Source organism: Diadema setosum, chromosome 20 (genome assembly GCF_964275005.1).
Source record: "Diadema setosum chromosome 20, eeDiaSeto1, whole genome shotgun sequence".
Taxonomy (NCBI): domain Eukaryota; kingdom Metazoa; phylum Echinodermata; class Echinoidea; order Diadematoida; family Diadematidae; genus Diadema; species Diadema setosum.
The window spans coordinates 18930586-18940240 of NC_092704.1; the positions used below are offsets into that span (position 1 = coordinate 18930586).

Consider the following 9655-nt stretch of genomic DNA (forward strand, 5'->3'; position numbering starts at 1 on the left):
TGCAAGAGATTATACAGTTATATCTTTTGAAATCATGAACAAATAAAGTCCCTCGGAAGAGGATAGAGGAAAAAAAAATATTTTTAATGCCTTTGGTGCATATGGTAAATATAAAACATCAACGCCTAAATGATACCTCTATTTTCTAATACACATCCAAACAACGCGAGAGCGGTGGATCGCCCTTTCCAGAAGTTAATAATGAAATGAAAGAAATGGTCGATTATCGGGTTTATGAATCTTTCAGCTTTAATGATGCAATACCAACTTACTTTACTGACTTTATGTTGTTGCAACATGTTCATTATAAATCATGTTGAACAGTAACATGGCGCACATTACTATGTTAATGGCTATGAATTAAAGTACAATGTACCTTTAATCGTTGAAGCAGGCCAGCATACGTGCAGCTCATGATTTATACAGCATTACTTATTTGGAGAACAGTCACTGTTGGTCAACATCATTTTTGCAAAATTTCATATGATGCATGCATTCACAGCTGATCACTGGTGTTGAAAGAACTCATGTTTGATGATCATGCCAGTCATTTCTGTTTTAGATAAGAATGATCACTCTGCTCATGGCAATAGACATTGCGTCAGGAGATAACGAAACAATTATCAATGACGAAGAGATATACTTGCCAGTTCACTTCATCGGCCACAACTGCATATGAAGTCGTCTTAATATCAAATTGGTTCCTTGTTTGGGTGAAATGAAATAGTGACGTGGTAGCTATTCCTTCAGTAAGATTCTGAAGAGCCTAGAATTCATATTTTGAATAAAAAATGTATCATTATGATAATTCATTTTTTTTGTGTGTGAACGACAGCAAAAAAATAATAAATAAATAAATAAAAAAAAAAATACTTGAAACACATACAAACATGCACAAGAGTTTAAGACCCGACAGATACTTTATTGTTCATTGCCAAGTTGCTCAAGATCAAACTGTCGTCAAGAAAAAGAAAATGTAGGGTAATACTAAGAAATTAATTTGCTAAGACTTTCTTTCCCAGAATACAACAGATTGCTGTTATCACTTTGACTAACTTTATTTTACGGTCCACCGCTGATGTATGACTTTCCCTAACACGCATAGCATTCAACTGAGTCGCTCCGAGCATTCGGAACACATCATTCCACTAGGTTTGCCGGCCTCTCCGTTGTGAAACACCACCGCGCGAGCCTCCCTGACGGATATTGTATGCACGAGCCTGTCTTTGCCCATAGGGGTTGTTCCGCGTTTCTTGATGTTGGTAATAATTGTCCTCCTGTCCATTGTTTGCAGGACCATATGGTGGGCGTTGCCCGTAACGTCTCTCTTCCTGCTGATACTCTGGTTCGTCTTCGTCATCGTAATTGCTGTCATCACCAATATAATCATCCTCTTGCTCATCGTTATCGTAATCTTGAGCAAATTCGTTTTCGAACCAAGAACGGTGCTGCTCTTCCTCCATGCCGCCATCGCCGAGAACTGCCTCATTAAGATCTCGTTGATAATCGTCATCAAAGGGGAAGACCTGCTGACTTTCTTGGTCGAAGTCACTTTGCATATTATTCTGATACTGGGAAGCTTGAACACCTTCCTCGTAGTCATCAGGGTAATCGTTCGGTTCTTCCTGACTATTCTGGTCGATGTCACTCTCTTCTTCCTGCTCACTGTACTCCTGATTGGCTCGAATATGTCTCCGTTCCACCACTCTCCCTCCACCACCTGCATTGAGAGCCATCAACTCCTCTCGAGCCCCAGTGGCTACGTCGCGTTTTTCCTCATATTTATCTTGGTCGAAGTCACTTTGCATCTCATTCTGATACTGGGAAGCTTGAACACCTTCCTCGTAGTCATCAGGGTAATCGTTCGGTTCTTCCTGACTATTCTGGTCGATGTCACTCTCTTCTTCCTGCTCACTGTACTCCTGATTGGCTCGAATATGTCTCCGTTCCACCACTCTCTGTCCACCACCTGCATTGAGAGCCATAAACTCCTCTCGAGCCCCAGTGGCTACGTCGCGTTTTTCCTCATATTTATATTGGTCGAAGTCACTTTGCATATCATTCTGATACTGAGAAGCTTGAACACCTTCCTTGTAGTCATCAGGGTAATCGCTCGGTTCTTCCTGACTATCCTGGTCGATGTCACTCTCTTCTTCCTGCTCACTGTACTCCTGATTGGCTCGAATATGTCTCCGTTTCACCACTCTCTCTCCACCACCTGCATTGAGAGCCATCAACTCCTCTCGAGCCCCAGTGGCTACGTCGCGTTTTTCCTCATATTTATATTGGTCGAAGTCACTTTGCATATCATTCTGATACTGGGAAGCTTGAACACCTTCCTCGTAGTCATCAGGGTAATCGTTCGGTTCTTCCTGACTATTCTGGTCGATGTCACTCTCTTCTTCCTGCTCACTGTACTCCTGATTGGCTCGAATATGTCTCCGTTCTATCACTCTCTGTCCACCACCTGCATTAAGAGCCATCAACTCCTCTCGAGCCCCAGTGGCTACGTCGCGTTTTTCCTCATATTTATCTTGGTCGAAGTCACTTTGCATATCATTCTGATACTGGGAAGCTTGAACACCTTCCTCGTAGTCATCAGGGTAATCGCTCGGTTCTTCCTGACTATCCTGGTCGATGTCACTCTCTTCTTCCTGCTCACTGTACTCCTGATTGGCTCGAATATGTCTCCGTTCCACCACTCTCCCTCCACCACCTGCATTGAGAGCCATCAACTCCTCTCGAGCCCCAGTGGCTACGTCGCGTTTTTCCTCATATTTATCTTGGTCGAAGTCACTTTGCATCTCATTCTGATACTGGGAAGCTTGAACACCTTCCTCGTAGTCATCAGGGTAATCGTTCGGTTCTTCCTGACTATTCTGGTCGATGTCACTCTCTTCTTCCTGCTCACTGTACTCCTGATTGGCTCGAATATGTCTCCGTTCCACCACTCTCTGTCCACCACCTGCATTGAGAGCCATAAACTCCTCTCGAGCCCCAGTGGCTACGTCGCGTTTTTCCTCATATTTATATTGGTCGAAGTCACTTTGCATATCATTCTGATACTGAGAAGCTTGAACACCTTCCTTGTAGTCATCAGGGTAATCGCTCGGTTCTTCCTGACTATCCTGGTCGATGTCACTCTCTTCTTCCTGCTCACTGTACTCCTGATTGGCTCGAATATGTCTCCGTTTCACCACTCTCTCTCCACCACCTGCATTGAGAGCCATCAACTCCTCTCGAGCCCCAGTGGCTACGTCGCGTTTTTCCTCATATTTATATTGGTCGAAGTCACTTTGCATATCATTCTGATACTGGGAAGCTTGAACACCTTCCTCGTAGTCATCAGGGTAATCGTTCGGTTCTTCCTGACTATTCTGGTCGATGTCACTCTCTTCTTCCTGCTCACTGTACTCCTGATTGGCTCGAATATGTCTCCGTTCTATCACTCTCTGTCCACCACCTGCATTAAGAGCCATCAACTCCTCTCGAGCCCCAGTGGCTACATCGCGTTTTTCCTCATATTTATCTTGGTCGAAGTCACTTTGCATATCATTCTGATACTGGGAAGCTTGAACACCTTCCTCGTAGTCATCAGGGTAATCGCTCGGTTCTTCCTGACTATCCTGGTCGATGTCACTCTCTTCTTCCTGCTCACTGTACTCCTGATTGGCTCGAATATGTCTCCGTTCCACCACTCTCCCTCCACCACCTGCATTGAGAGCCATCAACTCCTCTCGAGCCCCAGTGGCTACGTCGCGTTTTTCCTCATATTTATCTTGGTCGAAGTCACTTTGCATCTCATTCTGATACTGGGAAGCTTGAACACCTTCCTCGTAGTCATCAGGGTAATCGTTCGGTTCTTCCTGACTATTCTGGTCGATGTCACTCTCTTCTTCCTGCTCACTGTACTCCTGATTGGCTCGAATATGTCTCCGTTCCACCACTCTCTGTCCACCACCTGCATTGAGAGCCATCAACTCCTCTCGAGCCCCAGTGGCTACGTCGCGTTTTTCCTCATATTTATATTGGTCGAAGTCACTTTGCATATCATTCTGATACTGAGAAGCTTGAACACCTTCCTTGTAGTCATCAGGGTAATCGCTCGGTTCTTCCTGACTATCCTGGTCAATGTCACTCTCTTCTTCCTGCTCACTGTACTCCTGATTGGCTCGAATATGTCTCCGTTCCACCACTCTCTCTCCACCACCTGCATTGAGAGCCATCAACTCCTCTCGAGCCCCAGTGGCTGCGTCGCGTTCCTCCTCATATTCATCTTGGTCGAAGTTACTTTGCATATCATTCTGATACTGGGAAGCTTGAACACCTTCCTCGTAGTCATCAGGGTAATTGCTCGGTTCTTCCTGACTATCCTGGTCGATGTCACTCTCTTCTTCCTGCTCACTGTACTCCTGATTGGCTCGAATATGTCTCCGTTCCACCACTCTCTCTCCACCACCTGCATTGAGAGCCATCAACTCCTCTCGAGCCCCAGTGGCTGCGTCGCGTTCTTCCTCATATTCGTCTTCCTGCATAGCGGTCAAAACTTGACTTCGTACATCTGGGTCACCAATATTTGCCAGAAGGTTGGAATGATGCCGCAAGTGCCGTAATAGAAGCCCCAGGTCGTATGGATCGTTGATGTCAACGGGAAGATCAATCTTTGTCGCTCCGAGTACAGCTTTTAGTTTTTCCAGGACTTAATACATTGAGAAGAAATGAATACAAGATGATTTAGAAATTTTAAATGTGGCACATAGGCATGATATTATAGATCATTAAATTCTGTCTTGTATTGTGTTTTCTACCTAGCAATCAGACAGTAAAAGAGAGACAAATTTCTATTTTTGTAGGGAGTAGTAGGGGGCCTGCTACCTGTAACACTGGATTGATTTGCTTGTGCAATATATCGTCTCGGGTAGCTGGTGAGGCATGTTGTATAAAATGTTCTTTTTAAAGAATGCAATAGTAATCAATAGATTGTCAGCTGATATGAAGGCTACCAACGTGTAATTCGAAACTTTTGAGAGTGAAGAAGCAATACATTAATAATGACAATGTATCGCTGTTTTTTTTTTTTAAATCTTTCGTTGTCCATAAATGTACAGCTTTTTTCTCCCTGCATCAAAATACTTTTTGATTGGTTTATAATATCAGCAATCATCATCCACCATTATCATCATAACCATGTAATAACATACCCTCCGCACTGATGGTATCGTCTTGTGAGCTGCTGAAAGAGTATTCTTGTGGGGGCTGATCAGACTCCATTGTGCGAGACACACTTTGGAAATCCCCACCAGCTCCCTCAGCGGGCGGTATAACAGGCCCAGCTGGCGCAGGTCCATACGAAGGTCCATATGCAGGTCCAGGTATATGCCCGGGAGGCGCACCTTGTCTTGGACCAGGTGCTGCACCATTAGCACGGCCAGATGGAAGCGATGGGTTTTCCATGTACTGCTGTTGGCGGGCACCGGGCGCTCCATATTCATGCCCTGCGTACGCGGGTTGAGGGTTGGCCCTGGGGCCATAGTAGTTGGGCGGGCCTGATTGGGCCGAGGGGTAAGCTGCTCGTGTACCACCCCCTTGCTGGACTCCCGCCCTACCGACGTTCCCTGTGGGATTGTACCGCCTCTGACGCCCAGTTTGCTCATAGCCTGCTTCATCAGTCTGCCTGTTGTCCACTGATCTCCGCTTGCGACGTCCCATAAAGAAATCGAACAAAGGCGGACTTTTCTTCTTGCCCGTTTCGACGATAGGGATGGCGCCCTTCATCTGATTTATTCTCTCCATATTGTCATCAGCTGATCTCTCGACAAGATTCATGGACAAGCGGCGTTGGTCTAGAATCCACACACACACAAACCGAAAGAGAGAGAGAAAAAAACCAAACAAACAATAAAGTGTTGTTAGGGTCAATATTGTATCAATTAGCATATCAAAAGTATTGGCAAATCATTCTTTATTCTCTACACACGTCCACTTTCCTGTCTGTATATTTGTTTGTCTGTTTTCTTCATGTTTGAACAGTCCAGTTTTTTTAGTGTCGTTCGAGTTTTACCAGGTAATCCCTTACCTGGAATCATGGGCGTAAATCCCGGGGGGATGGGGGGGGGGGTGATATATCCCCCCTGGAATAGAGATGGGGGGATGGCCTGTACAATCACCCCCCCCCCCCTGAAATTTTGAGGGAAAATGGAGGAAGCAGAAATGTGATTGTATCAATTTTGGCATATTGCATGACATTCGTACGCCCGCCTTCAGACGGGTAACAAAGCTGAACAGCATTCTATCTTGTAGGATAATGTATACGTAATTTTCTCAAGCGCTCGCTCGCGAACAAAGTAATATTGACATAACGTATATGGCCCAAACGTTGACAACGTCAAATAGTATAGGCCTATATACATGTAAACATGTAAATCCAAAATTTCACAAAAAGTGTGCACCAGATCGCGTAATTTCAGGTTTGAAAATGCAAAATCTTCCTCGTCTGAGAGGGGGGTATCCCTCCAACTCCAAGTCCCTCCCCACCCACCATCAGTAAAACGGAACGATGCCCCTGGGATGATTGCTTTATTGACTTCAATCAAGAAAATAGAAAAATGCAATAACTACAGGAAGATAATACCGGTACGTTATTGCATACAAAGAAATGGAGATCCATGTTACCATTTTTTGAATGTATTTGGCCATTATTCAGGGCTACGCTATATTTTCAAAAGGGGGTGGGGTCAAAATCGCCTGTCTTTCGAGAAGAAAGAAAATCAAAAGATAAGAGAAACAACAACAAAAATTCTTCAAACTTTTAAGGTCTGATTTTCCGCCAAAAGTCGGCTGACAAGCAAAAGAAAAAGAAAAAAACAAACACAAAAAGTCTTCATATTTTTGCTGCCACTTCCCTCCCACTTCATATTTCATGCAAAAGAGTGGAACATTCGATCCCTGTTAAGTTTGTGTGTGTGTGTGGGGGGGGGGCGCCAAGCTTCTCCCCCCCCCCCCCCCCCCGAGCTGCACGCGTAACTACGGGGGGGGGGGGCATCCACTGGTTTTAAAAAAAAAAAAAAAACTTACCAAAATGGTAATTCAAGGGTTCATAAACTGCTTTTGAAATCGACATGAAAGGGTGATCAAGAAATAGGATATTTTTTTAAGATTCTTTTTAACCATAATTAAAGAGGTATATAGTGCGAAACATTGTTCAAAAAGCCCGGTGCCGACAAAATATTGTGATTCAGCGTGATTCCTGGTTGGAATTCTAAATATAAGCAGGATGTCCGCAGTGTACTAAGAACATCCGAAAGGCAAAAAGAGTCGCTGCAATGTTGCGCAATACAGTGATGTAGAATGTACACCTTTGTACCTTACGCTTCGTACGTTATCAAAGCTAGATCATTAATGATTTTGCAGTGTTGCTTTACATACTAGTTTACTAAAATGCCTTGAATTTCCAATAATAAGACTTGACTTGGGCTATTTCCTAACTTTTTCATGTATATAAAACACACACACAAACACAAACAATAATATTAGATGTTCTAAAGTGCAGATTTTGGATATCCTTCCCCCACTTGGTCACTTCGACGCCCCCTCGCTGGTCATTTTACCTCCCCAAATCATGAAAATAAACCGCCACCCTTGACTACCAGTGGTGGATCCGCCCCCCTTATAATTTTCAAAGCGAAAAAAAAAATATAGCTGCAAACGTTTTTTGACTGTAAAATGTCAAAATTTTCAAGCTCGCTAGCTCCGCTCGCTCGCATTTAATCGCTATGCTATTCTCCTGATGTCACTGCCAGTAATTGCCAGCAGTTGCGCCAAGTGCCCCCCTAACCCCCTTAATTTCCAAAGCGAAAAAATATAGCTACAAACGGCAGTTTTGGGACTGTAAAATGTCAAAATTTTCAAGCTCGCTCGCATTTAATCGCTATGCCATTCTGATGTTGCTACCCGTAATTGCCAGCAGTTGCGTTTGGTTTGCCTCCCCCCCCCCAATTTCGAAAGCGAAAAAAATAAATAAATTAAACGAGAACTTACCTGTTTGAAGTTTGATTTTTATTATTTGAGTAATAGGAGTGTGAGTTAATTATGAGATCCCACTCGTACGCATGCGCAGTCAATATTCGTCGCCCAGGCAAATCTCCACCTAAGAAATCGGACTGTCTTCCGACGTCTAATACATAATGTCAACTTAGGTGAGAGAACTGAACCGAAGACCCAACTGGGTCAAGTGAGATTTGCCTGATCCATGAGGAAATGCGACCACTGTCACAATCCCACAATCTGGAAATAAATTGACGGAGTAAGAACATTACCTTGAAATTTGAATTGAGGGTGGGAGTGGAGGGCATATTAACTCACACTCCTATTACTCAAATAATAAAAATCAAACTTCACACAGGTAAGTTCTCGTTTAATTTATTTATTATTTTTCGTAATCTCCGTTGTTCGTTAATATGAGATTTTGAAGCCAGTGGTCGCATTTCTGCAAAAACCAAACAATGTATGGTGATAAGAATGACATACTAGCTCACCAATAATACCCTTTCTCTTCAATGATTATCCAGTACCGCCATGGAGAACCTACATGTAGGTCCTGTCCTGATCGACGGCTTATCATAGAACCTGTTGAAGGTTTCCTGATTAGACCATCCGGCCTGTTTCAGAATGTCCGCTATGGGCACATCTGCTGTCTTTGCAGTAGAGACTGCTGCAGCCCTTGTAGAATGCGGTTTGAAAATTCTAGTGTCGATACCCGCCGCACTCATTGTCTCCTTTATCCACCTGGAGATGGTTTGCTTACTGGCTCGTTTGTGAGGTTTCCTATAACATATGAACAGGTGCCTTTCCGTATCCCTCATCACTTTTGTACGCTCAATGTACTTTTTCAGGTAGCGTACCACACAGAGTCTCTTCTCTGAAGGATACTCTTCAATTGTAGTCGTACTCCCTACTCTGTCGGAGGTCTTGTTCTGTTTTACCAAGTCACTGACATGATTATACGCTATTATCCTTCCAAACCAGGCCATCAATATGAATGTAGAACAAAGTCTGTGCCCTTTGTGCCGAAGTGAGTGCGAGCAACATACACAGCTTATGAGTAAGTTCACACAAAGATAGCTTACTGGCTGGTGACATTTTGCGGAGATGATCTAACACGATTTTAACGTCCCAGATATGGTTGTACCGTGGCAGCGGAGTTCGTAAATGAAATACACCTTTCATGAATCTTGTCACTAAAGGATGTGTACTGATTGTACAGTTGCTGTTCTCCAACAGCACCACTGAGGCCAAAGCACTTCTGGCACAGTTAATAGCACTGTAACTCAACTTATGTACATGAAACAGATAACTCAAAAATTCTATAACACTTTCTACAGCAGTGCACTGACTGTTCAAAGTTTCCTGTCTGCAATACTCTTGCCATTTCCTAATGTAGGTTCCATATTGTGTGCGTGTAGACAGTCTCCATGATGCACACAACACGTCCACAGTCCTGTCCTGTAGTCCCTTTATCTCGAACTGTGAACGCCAATCCTGCAACAAAGAAGATCGAGTTTAGTGCAGAGTGGGTGGGTAGCCTTAGATACTGGTTGTGTCAGCAAACATACTTGTCAAGAGAGGGAACCAGGCCTGTGTAGGCCAATTTGGTACC

General features: G+C 43.9%; 1 protein-coding gene across 1 annotated transcript; it reads right to left on the reverse strand.

Moving 5' to 3' along the window:
* Positions 1 to 901: 901 nt before the first annotated feature.
* LOC140243240 (uncharacterized) lies at positions 902 to 5794 on the reverse strand. Its single transcript, XM_072322910.1, has 2 exons — positions 5202 to 5794; positions 902 to 4699 (listed from the first exon to the last, which is right to left on the reverse strand). The coding sequence occupies exons 1-2, from the start codon at positions 5791 to 5793 to the stop codon at positions 1149 to 1151; spliced, it is 4143 nt and encodes a 1380-aa protein (XP_072179011.1). The 5' UTR covers position 5794; the 3' UTR covers positions 902 to 1148.
* Between the last annotated feature and the right edge of the window lie 3861 nt (positions 5795 to 9655).